The 21,012-nt window shown below is 38.7% G+C and overlaps 1 protein-coding gene across 1 annotated transcript in view; it reads left to right on the top strand.

Annotated features, from left to right (window-relative positions):
* Window positions 1-21,012, top strand: part of UBXN7 (UBX domain protein 7) — a 48,617-nt gene that overhangs the window by 7,799 nt on the left and 19,806 nt on the right. The window contains exons 2-3 of the mRNA XM_068980440.1: window positions 11,550-11,697; window positions 15,000-15,067. Of these exons, the coding sequence (XP_068836541.1) occupies window positions 11,550-11,697; window positions 15,000-15,067 (216 nt within the window). The remainder of the gene's footprint in view (window positions 1-11,549; window positions 11,698-14,999; window positions 15,068-21,012) is intronic.

Below are 21,012 nucleotides of genomic sequence, written 5' to 3'. Positions count from 1 at the left end.
ATCTTAGTTTCCCAACCAGGGATTGAACCCATGCTCCCTGAAGTGGAAGGGCAGAGTCTTAACCACTGGACCACCAGGAAGACCCTGCAAGCTTCTTTTAAAGGTCTCCCCTTCCCCTTTAAAAAAAGATTTGTTCTTCATTCTGAATGTAATTAGAAGTTCAAATTTTTTTACTGCTGACTCATCAAAAATTGTTACTACCTCTAAGTATATGGGTAAAACTTGTAACTTGATTAAATTTGTTTTATTGCTATTCTTTTCCTCTATATCATTTAGGCCTCCTCACTTTTCCTCTGCTCTCTCAGTTAACTTTCTGTTCCGCTGTTTAGCTAAGTGGAAGTATTGTTGGCATTTCGGCTAAAACAATGTTTTGTTTTATAGGTCTGTTCTATTCATTGCAGAAGATTTAGCACTTGTATTAGTGTCCTGGGGCTGCTATAACACATTAATACAAACTACATTGCTTAGCATAGTTACTCTCGCAGTTCTGGAGGCCAAAATTCTGAAATGAAGGTGTGTGCAGTCTTTAGGGGAAGAGGGACATTTTCCAATCTTCTGAGGCACATCTGGCTTCTCTATTAAATGCCAGTAGTGCTCCCGACCCCGTATTCATGAAACATAATGGTATCTTACATTTCTAGATGCCTCTGGTACTTCCTGACGTTAAGAACCACTAGAACCTTTAATTATCCTTCAGTTATCTTTTGTTTCTAAAAGGATACACTTCGTGACACAGCAAGTGATAAAACTTAGAATGCCTGATTATACAAGCACAGATGGCTCAGATAATACGACTTTATTTAAAAAAGTGAATTGTGTACTTTGCTTCTTGAGTCCCTCTCTAATACTGCCTTCTTCAGTCATGCCAGGATTTAGCATGTGCTTCTTTTTGAAAAAATCAAATAGGTAGAGACCCTTTCTTTGGGAAAGCTCTTAGGTCATCCTGACAAGCTCCAGTGTTGGAAGTTATCCTGTGAAATTGTCAACAGGTTTACAGTAGGGCCCACTTTAGGATATGCTGCCTAGATTCTAGCACTAAATGGTCAAGTGAGGATTACAGATAGGAACAGCAGTTCCAAGCCGTGAATGTTGACACCTTCTGTCCCCAGCTGTCACAGTTATTATTTCCTTTATTATAGCTTTAGTGTCTTCAAGTCATTCCTGGTATAATCCCTTTTAATAAATTGTTTTAATCTGTAGTTCAATAGATCTATGGAATGCTCACTTAAACTTTTATTACAGTTTCCTTGGTCTCTACATCAGCTCTTTTTATTTTTTTGCCACACTGGCTTGTGGGATCTTCGTTTCCCTACCACGGATTGAACCCAGGCTCTGGGCAGTGAACGCCCCAAGTCTTATCCACTGGACTACCAGGAAACTCCCTGCATCAGCTCTTAATGCTTCTCCTGAGCCACACTGGTATGCTGTCTAGCTGTTACAGATTTTTTTCAGAGCAGATCCCTTTTTTGTATTTTACTCTTTATCCATAGCATTTACTTTTTTAGAGTAATGTTTTTGCTTCCTCTATTATACTGCTTTAAAAAAAAATGAATGTTTAACATGAATGAAACATATGTTCATAGCAGCAGATGAACGAGGGAAGAAAAACAGTGAAATGTCTTACTCTGCCTATTTACTCTCTGATGTAATGTGGTTCTCCATAGCTATAAATAAATATTCATGCTTCATACTTCATGTTATTTCATTGATGTATAGCTTGACTGGTGACTCAGATGGTAAAGAATTCGCCTGCAGTGCAGTAGACCTGGGTTCGATCCCTGGGTTGGTAAGATCCCCTGGAGGAGGGCATGGCAGTCCCCCCTAGTATTCTTGCCTGGAGAATCCCCATGGACAGAGGAGCCTGGCGGGCTGCAGTTTGGGGTCACAGAGAGTCGGACATGACTGAGTGACTTAACACATAGCGCACATCATATAACTGGAGACAATCTATTTTTAGTAACAGCCACTATTTGCCAATAAGGAGCTGTACCACATTCTTTAATGTGCATTTTCTTAATCCATACAAGGACTTCATGAAATTGGTAATATCTGCATTTTGTAACTGAGAAAAATGAAGGCTAGAGAAATTAGTGACTAGCTCAAAGTTACACAACTAGTGAATGACAGAACTAGGATTCAAATTCAGGTTTATCTGATAGTATCCAGGCTTTTAATGGCTCTGTTATACTCCCCCACATGAGAACAGAAGGAAATGTGAATCTTTTCTCTTCATTTTGGGGTATAGGACTGGCCAGAACAATAATTTTGATACTTTCTTTTGAACTGTTTGGTGTGTCTATCCCCAGGAGCTCTGTAGCTTTTTGATGCCCTGAGTTACTCCTCCGTACCACCAACCATGTGGCATTTCATGTAGGCCTTTCTTGTCTTTCCCTCCAAAGGCACTTGGGATGCTAAAGCCACTGACATCCCTGTTTTCCTGAACCAACTCCCCTACCTTATCTTAACGCTCAATTTATTGTTACTGGATGTCAGGTGGAAGTGGGTTTTAGGGGCTTTGGAGAAGGCAATGGCAACCCACTCCGGTACTTTTGCCTGGAAAATCCCATGGACAGAGGAGCCTGGTGGGCTGCAGTCCATGGGGTCGCGAAGAGTCGGACACGACTGAGCAACTTAACTTTCACTTTTCACTTTCATGCATTGGAGAAGGAAATGGCAACCCACTCCAGTATTCTTGCCTGGAGAATCTCAGGGATGGCAGAGGCTCATGGCTGCCATCTATGGGGTCGCACAGAGTCGGACATGACTGAAGTGAGTTAGAAGCAGCTGGTGGCTCAGGTGGTAAAGAATCTGCTTGCAATGCAGGAGACCTGGGTTCGATCCCTGGGAATATTTGCTGGAAAAGGGAATGGCTACCCACTCCAGTATTCTTGCCTGGAGGATTTCATGGACAGAGGAGCCTGGTGGGCTACATTCTATGAGGTTGCAAAGAAAGTGAAGTCGCTCAGTCGTGTCTGACTCTTTGTGACCCTTTGGAATGCAGCCCATTAGGCTCCTCTGTCAATGGGATTTTCCAGGCAAGAGTACTGGAGTGGGTTGCTATTTCCTTCAGGGAATCTTTCCAATCCAGGAATCGAACCTGGGTCTCCCGCGTTGCGGGCAGATTTTTTTTTTTTTTTTTTTTTTAACCATCTGAGCCACCAGGGAAGCCCAGAGTCTTGGGGTCACAAAGAGTTGGACACAACTGAGTGACTAATACTTCCACTTTTTTTCATCACGATTGAGTTAATCCACATTCTAAAATAATGGTTGTTGTTCACTCGCTAAGTCATGTCCGACTCTGCAACCCCGTGGACTGCAGTGTGTCAGGATTCCGTGTCCTTCATTATCTCCTGGAGTTTGCTCAAACTCATGTCCCTTGGGTCGATGATGCTATCCAGCCATCTCAACCTCTGTCACCCGCTTCTGCCCTCAATCTTTCCCAGCATCAGAGTCTTTTCCGACAAATTAGTCCTTCACATCAGGTGGCAAGAGTATTGTAGCTTCAGCACCAGTTCTTCCAATGAATATTCAGGACTGATTGCCTTTAGGATTGACTAGTTTGATCTCCTTGCAGTCCAGACGACTCTCAAGAGTCTTCTCCAGCAACACAATTTGAAAGCATCAATTCTTTGGTGCTCAGCCTTCTTTATGGTCCAACTCTCACGTCTGTACACAGCTGTTGGAAAAACCATAGCTTTGACTGTATGGCCTTTTGTCAACTAAGTGATGTCTCTACTTTTTAATACTCTGTCCAGGTTTGTCATAGCTTTCTTCCAAGGAGCAAGCATCTTCTAGTTTTATGGCCGCAGTCATCAAGTGCAGTGATTTTGGAGTCCAAGAAAATAAAATCTGTCACTGTTTCCACAAATAATTGATACATCCTTAACTCTTCAGTTAAGTGTTTATACTTTCAAAAAGGGTGTTTGTTTACCCAAATTTAATACCTTAAGTGGCAGCATTTTAGGCAGCATCATAAAGTGAAAAAATTTCTTAGGCATTTAGGAAAAGACTTTTGGGATAGGCAGACCATATTTTGATGGGCCAGCTTGCCTGAGGATTGGTTTTAAAGCTCCTGATTTTCATGGCATCTTCTATTTTACTTCAGAACTCACAGGTTCTCTAAATGGTTCCCATAACAGGGGTATTGAAATTCAGATAGTTGAAGAGTGATGAGAAGGATGACAATAACCATTTGAATGCAGTGGTCATTTTTATTTGTTTGTTTATGTTTTGCTATGCTGCGAAGCTTGTGGGACCTCAGTTCCCTGACCAGGGATTGAACCCTGGCCCCAGTATTGAAAGGGCTGAGTCCTAGCTACTGGACTGCCAGGGAATTCCCAGCAGTGATCATTTTTAAGCTGAATTTCCTTATGAAAAAATTTTAAAAGGAGTGAAAGCAGCCAGGATTGGTTGCTGTTATAGTAGAAGAGAGTTTCAGTTCCCCATCAGCATGTTCTTTGTACTTTTTGTGGTGCTTTAGTGCAATGTGGTAAGCACCTCAAGAAACAAGAGCCAGAATGGTGCAAATTTCAGCCACTTAATTCTCTGAAAAGAAAAAGATCAGTAGATGTCATTCAGAAACTATTTTTATAAGGCAAAAGTTACAGTTCATTCATCTCTTGCTAGAATAAACAACCAGAGTAGCTTACCTGTGTGAACCTTTTAATTTTCAGAAACTGCTGTGTAGATGAGTAAATTAAAATGGTGGAGTACAACAGACACTGAACTTTTAGACTAGCATTTAAGAAATAGAATAACATAACCCAGTATACCTAGACATAATGTAAACATACTAAAAAAGCACTGAAACAAAGCCTTAGGTTTTATGAGTAATAATATGGAAAATTTTCATCAAATCTGTGCTGTTTATGCCCCCAGTGAAAGTGAAAGTTGCTCAGTCGTGTCTGACTCTTTGTGACCCCATGGACCGACATATACAGTCCATGGAATTCTCCAGGCCAGAATATTGGAGTGGGACTGGAGTGGAGTTTGTATTAATTATCTAACATAAAGTTGTCTACTAGAATATTTGATTTCCTCTTTTCCTTCAAAAAGTTGAATTTGTTTTTGTTTTGAGATTTCATTTTTTAAAGTGTTTTCTAATGGTGAGAATGTAAATCTGTACATATTAGAACTTGAGAACTTATTAAAAAATTACATTTTATTGAAGTATAGTTAATTTTTGCAGTGTAGTTAGTGTACAGCAGAGTGATTCAGTTATACGTATTCTTTTTTCATATTCTCTTCCATTATGTTTATTACAAGATATTGAATGTAGTTTCCTATGCTATACAGTAAAGCCTGTTGTTTGTCTATTTTATATGTAGTTTAGAACTTGAGAACTTTTGGTTTAGCCTGACTGAGAATTTAAGGGGAGAGAACTGGTTTGAGAAAAGTAAGAACTGGCCAGTTGAGTGAGTATCCAAAGGCTGTAAGATAGAAGAGCTAGCAGAGACAAGGATAGGGATAAAGCCTTGTGGAAAAGTAGTGTCTGTTCCTATATCTGCTTCAGAGTGAGGAAGAGGGGTCACAACTTAGCAGGTGGGTATTTGGTATATTGTCAGGAAAAATGAGGGGACCGATGTGACTGCTGTCACTCTCCATATCATGCAAAGACATGGCACTATAAAGTGCCACCAGAGGATCTGCCTTGGTTACAAAGACATCTGCAGCCGGAAGAAATGGCACAGAGGGCTTAGTTGCTCTGTGGCATGTGGGATCCTTCCAGACCAGGGATTGAATCTGTGTGCCCTGCACTGGCAGGTGGATTCTTAACCACTGGATCACCAGGGAAAGTGAAAGTGTTAGTTGCTCAGTTGTGTCCGACTCTTTGTGACTCCATGGACTGTACCCGCCCCCGCCGCCCCCTCACCGGCTCTGTCCTTGGGATTTCCTGGGCAAGAGTACTGGAGTGAGTAGCCATTCCCTCCTTCAGGGGATCTTCCTAACCCAGAATTTGAACCTGGATCTCCTGCATTGCAGGTGAATTCTTTGCTGTCCGGGCCACCAGGGAAGTTCTTTTTTTTTTTTTTTTTTCAAACTAGCATCTTAGATGTGTATTTGTCAGCTTTGTGACAGAGCTTTAGCTACTCTTATCATCTGACCTTTTTTTGTAGCTTATGATTATCACTTTATATTGAGATAATACCATTTTTAAAACTTGTATGTGATGCTTTAAGTGGAAGTTTTATCTTAAGTTCATTTTTCCTAAATACCCACTTGCTGTTAGTGATTTCCACAGTGTAACCATATTGCTTTTATAAGGGAAACTTAAAACATAAATATATGTGGTTTAAAATTCAAAGAATAGAGGAATTCTCTGGCAGTCCAGTGGTTAAGATCCAGTGCTTTCACTGCCAGGACCCTGGTTCAGTCCCTGGTTGAGGAACTTAGATCCTGCAAACATTGGCTTGGCCACGAAAAAAAAAATTCAAAGGATATAGAAGGCTATTTTGATTGAAGTCTGGCGCTTCTTTCCCTGTGTACCGACTGGTTAGCTGAAGTACTATGGGATAGTTGTAAGCCTGCTGGATGTTGGTAACACGCAAGCAAACGACAGTGCTAGGGCTGGGGATACCGAGACAGAAACGAGTCCCTATGTTCAAGAAGCTCCTGCTCTTCTGGAGGAAACAGAAAGTAAACGAGCATTTAATGCTTGGCAGTATATCCATGTATGTAGTAGAGTATCACAGTGGTGAGAGTGGGGAGGAGGAAGTATAGAGGATGCTCAGCACAGGAATTGACAGAAGTAACGCTTACAGTGATTCCTGAGCGTGCATGAACTGGATGAAGGGGGAGATAAGGAGAATAAAGACTTCCCAAGCATGTAATTTGGTGTGGTAATCCTGAATTTGTAGGATGGTGAAGAGGAGAGGCAAAGCCAGAGAGATAGACTGAGATCTGATCGCAAAGGACTTGCCAGATCATAAGGACTTTGAAATTTATACTGTAGGTGTCAGAGAGCCATTAAAGAATTTTAAGCCATTTGTGTGTATTTGTGTTTGTATTTATGTGTGATAATTACACTTGTATTTTAGAACATAACCTCAGCAGCAAGGAGGAAAATGGAATGATGATCAGTTAGGAGCCTATTGTAGTAATCTAGGTAAGAAGAGTTAAAGACTTGACTTAAATATTTATTTTAAAAAATCTTTCAATATGCCTCACTGGGCTGGCAAGGAAATAAAGAATATTCAGAAGCTTAAATATTAAGTGAAATTGGGAATGAGATGTTAGCTAGGTTTAAGCTTTTGCCCGAACTGGATGGCTTTGAATTTCTCTTTTGATAGCCTTATAGGGCACAGGAAACAAGCCTGTTGCCTTTCTAAGGAGAAGAATCTGCAAAGAGACCCCTTCCATTCATGACACTGGGACCTTCGCATTTGGGGAGTAGTAGGAGAAATCTTCGCTGAGAATTTATAGCAAGGATTCTTAGAAGGTCACATTTCCCATGTGGTCATATAAAACTTCAGGCCAAGAATGTATTTTAAATAGCCTCTGTTTGGTAGTGCCCTCAGGTACCTTATAAAATCTGTTAAATCATCTTCTCTGAGAAGGGGTGTACCTTCAACCCAGGCTTCATAAATCTACAGATTAATACTCTAAGCCACTGGAGATCACAGTCAGAAAAATCACAAAATGCACAAGAAACCATGGCACAGTGGGCAAGAGACAGTGAGCACTAGAAACTGCAGGTAGTTTATCTTTTTTCTCTGTAATTCCTGTAAGTTTGATTCATATATTAGAATAAATGAAAAAGATCAAAGTAAGAGTATGAAGTAAGGGTCTCTGAAACATGACCAATCAGATGAGAAAAAAACCCAGAACTTCTAGTTATAAAAAATTAAAACTAAAAGTTCGTGAGGGCTTCCCCAGTGGCACTATGGTAAAGAATCTGCCTGCAATGCAGGAGATGCAGGTTTGATCCCTGGGTCAGGAAGATCCCCCTGGAGAAGGAAATTGCAACCCACTCCAATATTCTTGCCTGAAAAATCCCATGGACAGCAGGGCCTGGCGGGCTATAGTCCATGGGGTTGCGAAGAGTCAGATGCAGCTGGTCATAGCACAACACAAAAGCTCGTGAACAGGCAAAAGACAAATTGGCAGGGACTTCCCTGGTCCAGTGGTTAAGAAATCCATCTTCCAGTGCAGGGGACACTGCAACAGAAGGTCGATGCATCCCTCACTAAGACCCTTAAAAGAAAATGTCTGAGAATTTTTCAGAATTGGTAAAAGATAAGTCTTTATGGTTGAAGTCCAGTGAATCCTAAGAAGGATAAATAAAGTCAGCCCCAGCAAATCAGAGTGAAACTGCTGAAGACCAAAGACAGAGAAGATCTTAAAAGCAACTAGAGAGAAACAACAGATCGCTATAAAAATGTTTTTCTTTAGTCTGGCAGCTTACTTCCCACAAGCAGTAGCAGAAGCCAGAAGACACCGGAATGCTATCTTCAGTGTACTGGGAGAAAATAACTGTCAGCCTTAAAATAGAATATCCACTGAAATTGTCTTTCAGGAACAATGGCAAAATAAAAGGCGTTATCAGATCAAAAACAAAAAACCAACACACCATCAGTCTTGGCTGGAGGAGACTCTAAGGGACAAAATTCAGGTAGAAAGAATATCATCTCAAATGGAAAGTCTGAGATGCTTTTTTTTTTTCTTTTCCATTGTGGTTTATTATAAGATATTGAATATAGTTCCTTGTGACCTGAGATACTTTTTAATGCTCACAGAATGTCCCACCAAATAGATTTACAATTTAGATTCTACTACTGTTAGCCATTTATGTTGTCCAGTTTTTCTGTATTAATTGAAGTTATATTGGACATGTATATAGACATGATTATGCATGTATTTTATATAGATTTATTTAGACTAGATTTATATAGATTATTTAGATTTGTATAGATTTATGTAGGTTTATCTAGACTACAAGTCCAAATTACTGGGTCAAAAATTGTAAAGGGTCTTTTTATGTTTCCTGATAACATTTTATAAAATTGATTTCTTAGGACTTCCCTGGTGACCCACTGGCTAAGACTCTGCGCTCCCAATGTAGGGGGCCCAGGTTCAATTCCTGGTCAGGGAACTAGATCCCAAATGCTGCAACTAAGAGTTCATATACTTCAACTAAAGATTCTGCATGCCACAACAAAGATCGAAGATCTCATGTCACACAACTAAGACCCAGTGCAGCCAAATAAATAAATATTTTTTAAAAATTGATTTCTTAAAGGGTTTTACCAGTTTACATTGTGTCAAACAGATTATGTTTGCTTTACTGTACAAATAAATGAGTAACTATGTAATAGGACCAGCTTTAAATGATGAAGATTGACATTTTGTAGCAGATTTTGATTTAATTATATGTTTGACAAAAAATGTAGCTTCTCTCCCATTATTACAAAAATGCTTCCTTTCTGATAGAAATAGAAATTGCTAACTGAACTGCATTCTTTCTAATGAAGTAGTTCTGACTTTCTAGGATATAATGTTTCACTTTATTTTTCAGTTTATTACAAATATTGAATATGTAGTTGGTTTATTTAAAGAAATAGCAAATAAATGCTTTATTTAGTTTTTGTTTTATTATGAAATTTCACACTAATCAGGCAACAGTGTAGAATTAAATAATTATTTTTAAAAAAAGAAAGCAAGATCCTCTATGACCCATCTCCTAGAATAATGGAAATAAAAACAAAAGTAAACAAGTGGAACCTGATTAAACTTAAAAGCTTTTGCACAACAAAGGAAACTATAGGCAAGATGAAAAGACAACTCTCAGAATAACAAACACACGAAAAGATGCTCAATATCACTCATTATTAGAAAAGTGCAAATCAAAACTACAATGAGATATCACCTCACACCAGTCAGAATTAGTCACTTAGTTGTGTCCAGTTCTTTGCGACCCCATGGACTGCAGCATGCCAGGCTTCCCTGTCCATCACCAACTCCTAGAGCTTGCTCAAACTCAATGTCCATTGAGTCGGTGATGCCATCCTACCATCTCATCATCTGTTGTCCCCTTCTCCTCCTGCCTTCAGTCTTTCTCAGCATCAGAGTCTTTTCAAATGAGTCAGTTTTTTGCATCAAGGGGCCAAAATATTGGAGTTTCAGCTTCAGCATCAGTCCTTCCAATGAGTATTTCAGGACTGATTTCCTTTAGGAAGAACTGGTTGGATCTCCTTGCAGTCCAAGGGACTCTTGAGAGTCTTCTCCAACACCACAGGTCAAAAGCATCAATTCTTTGGCACTCAGCTTTCTTTATGGTTCAACTCATATCTATACATGACTACTGGAAAAACCATAGCTTTGTCTAGACGGCCCTTTGTTGGCAAAGTAATGTCTCTGCTTTTTATTATGCTGTCTAGGTTGGTCATAGCTTTTCTTCCAAGGAGCAAGCATCTTAATTTCATGGCTGCAGTCACCGTCTGCAGTGATTTTGGAGCCCAAGAAAATAAACAGTCTCTCACTGTTTCCATTTGCCATCTATTTGCCATGAAGTGATCGGACAGGATGCCATGATCTTCGTTTTCTGAATGTTGAGTTTAAGCCAACTTTTTCACTCTCCTCTTTCACTTTCATCAAGAGGCTCTTTAGTTCTTCTTCGCTTTCTGCCATAATAGTCATTCTTCCAGTCAGAATGGCCATCATCAAAAGGTCTACAAACAGTACATGCTGGAAACCCTCTGGCACTGTTGGTGGGAATGTAAATTGATACAGCCACTATGGAAGATGGTATGGAGATTCCTTTAAAAAACTAGGAACAGAACCACCATATGACCCAGCAATCCCACTCCTAGGCATATATCCTGAGGAAACCAAAATTGAAAAAGACACATCAGTGTTCATTGCAGCACAGTTTATAGTAGCTAGAACATGGGAGCAGCCTAGATGTCCATTGACAGATAAATGGATACAGAAGTTGTGGTACATACACACAATGGAATATTACTCAGCCATAAAAAGGAACTTGAGTTAGTTCTAATGGGGTAGATGAACCTAGAGCCTGTTATACAGAGTGAAGTAAGTCAAAAAGAGAAAGATGAATATCATATACTAATGCATGTATATGAAATCTAGAAAGATGGTACCAAAGAATTTATTTGCAGGACAGCAGTGGAGAAACAGAGAGTAGACTTAAGGACATGGGAAAGGGGAGGGGAGGGTGAGATTTATGGGGAGAGTAACATGGAAACTTACATTACCACGTGTAAAATAGGTAGCCAATAAGAATTTGCTGTATGTCTCAGGGAACTCAAACAGGGGCTCTGTGTCAACTTAGAGGGGTGGGATGGGAAGGGAGATGGGAGGGAAGTTCAAGAGGGCGGGGACATAGATATACCTATGGCTGATTCATGTTGAGGTTTGACAGAAAACAAAATTCTGTAAAGCAATTATCCTTCAATTTAAAAATAAATTAATTAAAAATTCTAAAGAGGGAAAAGTACTATTAATTTCCTTGGGCATTCTGTCTTCTAATGTGAACTGAATGTAAGAAAATGTCTTTGTTTAACTTTTTTCTTGTTTTTATACTATTTCAGGTGCAAGTGAAAGTGTAGGGAAACATATGCTTGAAGCCTGCAACAACAATCTGGAGATGGCAGTCACTATGTTTTTGGATGGTGGAGGAATCGCTGAAGAGCCCAGTACCAGTTCAGCAAGTGTCTCCACTGTCAGACCACACACAGAGTATGAATTTAATATTTATTATTAGGAGCTACCTGCTGCCAACATTGAGCAGTTACGTTTTTGTCAGTTAGGTTAATTCTCTATTTTGAACAAATAAAAAGTTGAAAGCATCTGAACATATCAGGTGACAATTTTTATACTTACGTGCTTTAAATTCTCTAGAGCACTGTCAAGTCTATTATTTAATCCTCAGAAGAATCCTATAGGTGGGTATTATTATCCATGTTTTACAGAGGAAGCTGAAGTGTAGCCATTTCCCCAAGCTATGCAGCAGTTAAGTAGCAGATATGCAAGTAGAGCCCAATAAAAGTCAGATTTCCCATTTTTAGATTTTCCTACATTGTCCCAGGAAAGTTTTGAATTGTCATGAAAATTTTTTGAAAAAAATTCTAATCCTTTATACTTTAAATAACTATAGGTATCTGATGTTTAGAAGCACCTTCAGCATATAGAAGTGTAATATATGGAGAATAGTAATGTACTTATCAAATGATAAGTACATTGATGTTTTCCACCCTTTACATTTGATACCAACGAGAGTTTAAAATGAGTATCTGTTAGGCAAAATTCCAGTAGTCTTTGGAAAATATTAGAGGTGAATGATCCTCAAATGAAAAACATTGATTTTTGAATCAAAATTTCAAAGATACTTAAATAAGATTTTAATACAGATAGCCCTTTATAACTCTTTAATGTTTACAAATGATAGAATAGGCCAAAGGTGCAGATTTTATATTTACTAAGTTAGAAACAGAAAGTAAGCCACAGAAACATTCCAGGACATGATTGCTTATTTTTTTTAATCTAGTTCCAGATTCTAGAGTAGTATACTGTTTCCCCACAAAGTGTGAACTTTAAAGATTTTTATTTGTATCTTATAAAGTTTTTTCCTGTCTGTATTGGCTTTGTATTTCAAGTTCAGTAATCCAGTCTCCACCAACATAACTCAAATCTTTAATGGAAATCAATATGAAAATATGATTTAGTTTATAACAGGTATTCATAGCTGACTTGGGGGGACATACCAGTCTTCACTGTTTAAAACATGTTTTCTTAGTTGTACTTAAAAATACTTTTGATTAATGGATGTCTTTTCCTCCTGAATTACGTTATAATTTGGCTTAGATTATTTGTATTACTAATTGATTAGCATTTGATAGTGGCACCTACTTCCTAAGCAAGTGTCAGTGGCTCAAATGGTAAAGAATCTGCCTGCAGTGCAGGAGACCCAGGTTTGATCCCTGGGTGGGAAAGATCCCTTGGAGAAGGGAATAGCAGTCCACTCCAGTACTCTTGCCTGGAGAATCCCCTGAACAGATGAGCCTGGTGTGGTCCATGGGGTCTCAAAGAGTTGGGCACAACTGAGTAACACCATAGCCTACTTTGTAAATAGGTTTTCTTTCTATACAGTTCACCTTCTGTTCCATTCTTCCATTTCATTAGTTAATGTCTTTCTGTATAAGGACTGCTAATTAAGCCATGGCCCTAATTGATGTATTTCATCAGATTTAAGACTTGTTTCTAGAGTAATTAAATTGCCTTCTGTGTGAAAGTCACTCACGTGTGTCCAACTCTTTGCGACCCCATGGAGTATGCAGTCCACGGAATTCCCCAGGTCAGGATACTGGAGTGGGTAGCCGTTTCCTTCTCCAGGTATCTTTCAACCCAGGGATCAAACCCAGGTGTCCTGCATTGCAAGCGGATTCTTTACCAGCCTAGCCACCAGGGACACCCAAGAGTACTGGAGTGGGTAGCCTATCCCTTCTCCAGGGGATCTTCCCAACCCAGGAATCAAACCGGGGTCTCCTGCATTGCAGGCAGATTCTTTACCAGCTGAGCTACCAGGAAGCCTTAGATTGAGATAATTCTGTACATGCATACACATTCACATAAAATGTAAAATGAAGTATACCAATAATGGAGAGATCTATTCAGGTAAAAGTTGTCTGTTAAGATATCTTTTTCTTAAGATAATGGCCTGTTCTTTGGTGAAAGAGATTTAATAGAGCGTCTGTTTCTTCCGAGTATTGCCGTTCTGTTTGTGAGCAGTGACTGAAATCCAGTAGGAAAGAGTTTTTAAAGTAATACTGAATTATCATTTATGCTTCACTCATTTGGCTTATTGTAGATTTCTTGGTCTGACTAGTTCTTCTTTATTTACAGTATGTTAGTTTTTGTTGACAAATGAGTATTGATACTTCATTAAATAAAGCATGTTTTGATGTTTCAACTTTTAGGTGTCAAAAACAGAGCCTTAAGCTCAGTTATTACTATCAGAAACACCTGAATGAAAAACATTGGCCTAAGTTAAATTAACATTTAAGAGGAATATATTAAATTTGGAACTTACTACATGCTATGAACATTAATCAGCAGAGTTTTGCATTTGAGTTAAAGCTAAAATAACCAAATGATATATAAAAGAGATATGTACCATTTTTACAGTATATCTAAATGAGTACTGTTCACTAGAAGAGATGGATTATTAGTAAACCCTCTGGAGGTAAACTCTGAAGAATTTATAGGCTTTTAAAGATGAGTGTTTTTTCCTGTTATTAGTGTCTCTTTAATGAATAATCAAGAGTGCTGCCTAGGTTGGACTTCCCTGGTGATTCAGTGGTAAAGAACCGCCTGCTAATGCAGGGCATGCAGTTTGATCCCTGGGTCAGGAAGATCCCCTGGAAAAGAAAGTGACAACCCACTCCAGTATTCTTGCCAGGAAATCCCATGGATGGAGGAACCTGACAGGCTACAGTCCTTGGGGTCACAAAAGAGTTGGACATGACTTAGTGACTAAACAACAAAACAGCAACTACTTACTTTAGTTCTCGTCAAAACTAGCATAAAAGTAACTGCCTGTTTAAACTTACATTAATATATCTGTGTTTTAATTCTCTATTTAATGTAGTAGTGACGTAATATTGCTTTTATTAAGCTCATATTTTTCCATTAATTTATTCCTGAACCTTTTTTGTGTGTGTATAAATTTCCTATCTTCTTTTTCCTTAAGAATTTAGGGTAGGAAAAAAAAAAAGAAAGGCACAGTATTTTTTATTTTTACGTTTGTTTTCTTTCTTAAGCCCGTTTGCTCTGTCTGTGCCAGGTACCTTGTCCCAGTTGATCTCTATTTGGAAATCACCCAACAAGCACTTGTCATAATTTAATGTGGTTCCTTAAAGTCACTGAGTCTGTTGTTCATTTTACTTGTTAATTTGAATGTATTCATAATAATTACAGTGAGAATAGGTAGCAGAAAAGTTTTCATTTGGATATTTTCCCACTTATTTCTTTTTTCTTAATAGAGAGGAAGTTCGTGCCCCAATTCCTCAAAAGCAAGAAATACTGGTGGAACCAGAACCTTTGTTTGGTGGTAAGTTTACCTTTTTTTCCTAGCTTTATTTGCCTTTATTGTTGTCTTCAGGATTTTAATGAAGCTATCAAAAGATGTGAAGGCTTGCTCAGAAATTATTATTTCAAGTACAATCAGTTCTTACCTTGTAATTCCGTACTCCACTGAGGCAAGTTGCACAGTTGGTTCTTTCTGAGGAGTGAATCAGATTAAAAAGTTGATAGCTTTTTCAGAAGGCCAAAAGGAGGAAAATAAGCAAAAGGAATTGCTGCCTTATAATGGAAACAAATCTATCATTAGATAAAAGACTCTGATTGGTTTTTTTTTGAATACCCATTTGACTGCCATGTCCTTATTGTCTTGATACACTATATCTTCACTCATTTTTATTTTAATGTATTTATTTATTTGGCTATACCAGCTCTTAGTTGACGCATGTGGAATCTAGTTCCCTGACCAGGGATTGAACCCAGGTCCCTTGCATTGGGAGCAGAAAGTCTTAGCCACTGAACCACCAGGGAACTCTTATTTAATTTCTAGAAGTGCTATTCCTGTATTGAAAAAAGGAGAAAATAATCTCTAATCCATGCAAAAAATTATGGTATCAGTCTGGGGTGCATAGAGAAGATGGTAGGAAATAGAACATTGATTAAAGAAAAATTATAGTTTTTTTTATAATACAAAAATTATTATTGTATTTTATTAAAAATATTTATTTATTTGGCTGCATCAGGTCTTAGTTGCCGCGAGGCATGTGGGATCTTAGTTCCCCGACTAAGGACAGAACCTTTGTCCCCTGCATTGGAAGGCAGATTTTGTTATTCTTTAAAAATTTGGGTGGGGGCGATAATTGCTTTACAATATTGTACTGGTTTCTGCCATACATCATGAATCAGCTACAGGTATACATATGTCTCCTTTCTCTTGAACCTCTCTATCTCCCATCCCATCCCATCCTTCTATGTAGTTACAGAGCACTGGGTTGAGCTCCCTGTGTCACATAGCAAATTCCCACTGGCTGTCTGTTTTACGAATGGTGGTGTGTACGTTTCCATGCTACTCTCAATTCGTCCTGCCCTCTTCTACTGTGCCTACAAGTCTGTTCTGTATGTCTGTGTCTCCATTGCTGCCCTGCAAATAGGTTCATCAGTAACATCTAGATTCCATATGCATGCGTTAATATACAATATCTGTCTTTCTCTTTCTGACTTACTTCACTCTGAATATTGGGGTACATGTGTTTCTTTCAGTTATGGTTTTCTCAGGGTGTATATTCAGTAATAGGATTGCTGGGTCACATGGTAGTTCTATTCCTAGTTTTTTTAAGGAATCTACTGTTCTCCATAGTGGCTGTATCAATCTACATTCCCGCCAGTAGTGCATGAGGGTGCCCTTTTCTTCACATCTTCTCTAGCATTTATTGTTTGTAGATTTTTTTAATGATGACCATTCTGACCAGTGTGAGGTGATACCTCATTATAGTTTTGACTTGCATTACTATAAAGCTCTTAAAGGAAAACACCAGCAGTACAGTCTTTGACATACATCATAGCAAGATCCTCTTTGAGCCACCTCCTGGGGTAATGGAAATAAAAACAAAAGCAAAATGGAAATATACAAATGGGATTTAATCAAACTTAAAAGCTTTTGCACAATGAAGGGAACAAACAAGATTAAAAGACAACCCTTAGAATGAGAGAAAATAATTGCAAACAAGATAACTGACAAAGTATTATTCTCCAAAATATACTATAGCTCATGCAGTTCAGTACCAGAAAAACAAATAACAATCAAAAATGGGCGAAAAACCTAAACAGACATTTCTCCAAAGAAGACATACAGATGGCCAGCAAACACGTGAAAAGATGCTCAGCGTTGCCTATAATTTTATTTTAACAAGACTTACCTTTTGTGAGCCAGATATTTTAGGCATTAAGAGGTATATTAAAACTACAGAAGATAAGGAACTTCCCTGCCAGTCTAGTGGTTAAGATTCTGCACTTCCCACTGTTAGAGGCAAAGGTACCATCACTGGTTGAGAAACTAAAATTTTGCCTGCCGTGTAGTGTGGCCAAAAAAACTTAAAAAGAAACCCAAACCCAGAAGAAGAAGTTATGATTTGTATTGTGTATATTGAGAATAGTGATGCCAAAAAATAGGTCTATAAGAAGTCGGTAGGCAGGCTAAAAGAAGAAATAAGCTGTAAGAAAAAGATGAAGAAAATTATATAAACCATGTCTTTTGATTTGAAAAATCCAGATAGTTGAGAGTTTTAAGATTGATCTTTAACCTGGCAGCTTTGGAGTTTACTGTAGAAAGAAATAAAGAATGTACTCTCCAGCATCAGAAATAAAGATGAGAGGAAGATTCAGAAATAAAAGATGGGAGAAAGAGCACTATAAGGTCTGAATGCCAGGAAAATCTCATGGATGGAGGAGCCTGGTAGGCTGCAGTCCACGGGATCGTTAGGAGTTGGACACGACTTCACTTTCACATATTGGAGAAGGAAATGGCAACCCACTCCACTATTCTTGCCTGGAGAATCCCAGGGACAGGAGAGCCGCGTGGGCTGCCGTCTATGGGGTCGCACAGGGTCGGACACGACTGAAGTGACTTAGCAGCATTGAAGAATAATATGTGCTTTCTGCTTTTTTTTTTTTTACATATAAATGTAATGGAGCTCAGGAATAATGCCCTTGGAAGCTTTCTCTTTCCTTTATTGCAAGGAATAAGGCAGGATCTTTGGGTGGGGAAGACTACAGTAAATGGGTTCTATGCTGTTTTACTGTTTGAAGCAAAAGAGTTTCTATTTGAAACATCACTTTCTTTTACCTCTGGTTTGATGAGAGTGGGGCGTAAGAATGACTTTATACAGTTAGGAAGTCAGTCTTAACTTTCATTAGTAGACCTTCTTATAACTTTGAAAAGGTTTTTGGAGAACTGTTTTCTTACTAGGAGTAGTATCAATTTAAAGTGTGTTTCTCAAAGTGTGGTCTGAGAGTCCCTGATACCCTTTCACTGGGTCTGTAAGAACAGAACCATTTTCATAATAATACTAACTGGTTATTTGCCTTTTTCACAGTGTTGACATTTGGGCTGATAAATGAGAAGCAATGATTGGTCAAACTACTGCCATCTTAATTAAATCAGGACAGTAGAACCAAACTGCTGCTACTTGTTGAGTTCTTCACTGATACACACTTGCAGTTTTTAAAAAAAGCCAATTTTACTTATTAATGTTCTTGGCAAAGCAATAAAAATTAATTTCATTTGATCTTGACCCACATTTTTAAACTATTCTTTTTGATGAAATAGGATATGTACATAAAGCACTTCATATACTGAAGTGCTCTGGTTACTTTAAGGAAAAACACTTGTACTTGTGTTTGAGTTGAAACCTAAACTAGCTGCTTTTTTTTATGAAACACTATTTTTCTTGAAAGATTACTGACAAACTGTAGTTATTTAGAGTTAGGCATTTGGCAGACATTTTCTTGAATGTGAACAAAGCCTGTTAACTGCTTCAAGGCAAACAACTGACATTAATTGTTGCCAGTCATTTAAGGAAAAAACAGCTTTCATGCAGAACTTAGAATTTTAGAAAGTTTATGTCCATGATTGTGATCTTGTTAGCTTCCTAGTATTTAAAGGCTTTCTAATGAGATTCAGTTCAGTTCAGTGGCTCAGTTGTGTCTGACTCTTTGCGACCCCATGAACCGCAGCACACCAGGTCTCCCTGTCCATCACCAACTCCCGGAGTCCACCCAAACCCATGTCCATTGAGTTGGTGAGGCCGTCCAACCATCTTTTCCTTTGTCGTCCCCTTCTCCTCCTGTCCTCAATCTTTACCAGCAGCAGGGTCTTTTCCAATGAGTCAACTCTCCGCATGAGATGGCCAAAGTACTGGAGTTTTAGCTTTAGCATCAGTCCTTCCAAAGAACACCAGGGCTGATCTTCAGAATGGACTACTTGGATCTGCTTGCAGTCCAAGGGACTCTGAAGAGTCTTCTCCAACACCACAGTTCAAAAGCATCAATTCTTTAGCACTCAGCTTTCTTTATAGTCCAACTCTCACATCCATACATGACTGCTGGAAAAAACCATAGCCTTGACTAGATGGACCTTAGTCGGCAAAGTAATGTCTCTGCTTTTGAATATGCTGTCTAGGTTGGTCATAACTTTTCTTCCAAGGAGTAAGCGTCTTTTAATTTCATGGCTGCAGTCACCATCTGCAGTGATTTTGGAGCCCCCCAAAAATAAAGTCAGCCACTGTTTCCCCATCTATTTCCCATGAAGTGATGGGACCGGATGCCATGATCTTCGTTTTCTGAATGTTGAGCTTTAAGCCAACTTTTTCACTCTCCTCTTTCACTTTCATCAAGAGGCTCTTTAGTTCTTCACTTTCTGCCATAAGGGTGGTGGCGTCTACATGTCGGAGGTTATTGATATTTCTCCCAGCAATCTTGATTCCAGCTTGTGCTTCCTCCAGCCCAGCGTTTCTCATGATGTATTCTGCATATAAGTTAAATAAGTAGGGTGACGATATACAGCCTTGACGTACTCATTTTCTTATTTGGAACCAGTCTGTTGTTCCATGTCCAGTTCTAACTGTTGCTTCCTGACCTGCATACAGGTTTCTCAAGAGGCAGGTCAGGTGGTCTGGTATTCCCATCTCTTTCAGAATTTTCCACAGTTTATTGTGATCCACACAGTCAAAGGCTTTGGTATAGTCAATAAAGCAGAAATAGATGTTTTCCTGGAACTCTCTTGCTTTTTCGATGATCCAGCAGATGTTGGCAATTTGATCTCTGGTTCCTCTGCCTTTTCTAAAACCAGCTTGAACATTTGGAAGTTCACGGTTCACATATTGCTGAAGCCTAGCTTGGATAATTTTGAGCATTACTTTACTAGAGTGTGAGATGAGTGCAATTGTGTGGTAGTTTGAGCATTCTTTGGCATTGCCTTTCTGCTCAACTGGAATTCCATCACCTCCACTAACTTTGTTTGTAGTGATGCTTCCTAAGGCCCACTTGACTTTACATTCCAGAATGCCTGGCTCTAGATGAGTGATCACACCATTGTGATTATTTGGGTCATGAAGATCTTTTTTGTACAGTTCTTCCATGTATTCTTGCCACCTCTTCTTAATATCTTCTGCTTCTGTTAGGTCCATACCATTTCTGTCCTTTATTGAGCCCATCTTTGCATGAAATGTTCCCTTGGCATCTCTAATTTTCTTGAAGAGATCTCTAGTCTTTTCCTATTCTATTGTTTTCCTCTGTTTCTTTTCATTGATCATTGAGGAAGGCTTATCTCTCCTTGCTATTCTTTGGAACTCTGCATTCAGATGTGTATATCTTTCCTTTTCTCCTTTGCTTTTCACTTCCCTTCTTTTCACATCTAATAATAATCTTCTGATGAAATTAGTGGTGACATTAACAGATAGTTATTTTTTTTAATATTTTATGATGAAAAGGTCAAATTTGGAATGTTTTGCATAACTCAGTGAACAAATATTTTCAAGGCACCAAAGCACACTGTTACAAAATTGTACATGGGTGAAATACCTGTTCTGATCAATATGTATTTGTATATGCAATATATATTAGATATCTGCTGCTGTTTAACAAATTGTTTCAAAATTTAACATCCTGAAACAACAAACGTTTGTTATATCACCATTTCTATGTGTTAGGAATCCAGGTGTGGCTTAGTCGGGTCCCTCTTTTATGGTCTCTCAAGCATATAATCAAGGTGTCATGCAGGGCTACAGGCATCCCAAAGCATGACTAGAGGAAGAGTCTAAATTCACTTATGTGGCTGATGGTTGACTGGAGACATCATCAGTTCCTTACCACAGAGCAAATGAGAGAGCCAGAGAGGACAGCTCAGGATGGAAGCCACCATTTTTGTAACCTAATTATTGGAAGTGACATCCTGTCACCTCTGCCTCATTCTGCTTGATC

The sequence above is a fragment of the Capricornis sumatraensis genome, chromosome 1 (assembly GCF_032405125.1).
Source record: "Capricornis sumatraensis isolate serow.1 chromosome 1, serow.2, whole genome shotgun sequence".
Taxonomy (NCBI): Eukaryota; Metazoa; Chordata; class Mammalia; order Artiodactyla; family Bovidae; genus Capricornis; species Capricornis sumatraensis.
This window is presented reverse-complemented; position numbering and strand designations above follow the sequence as displayed.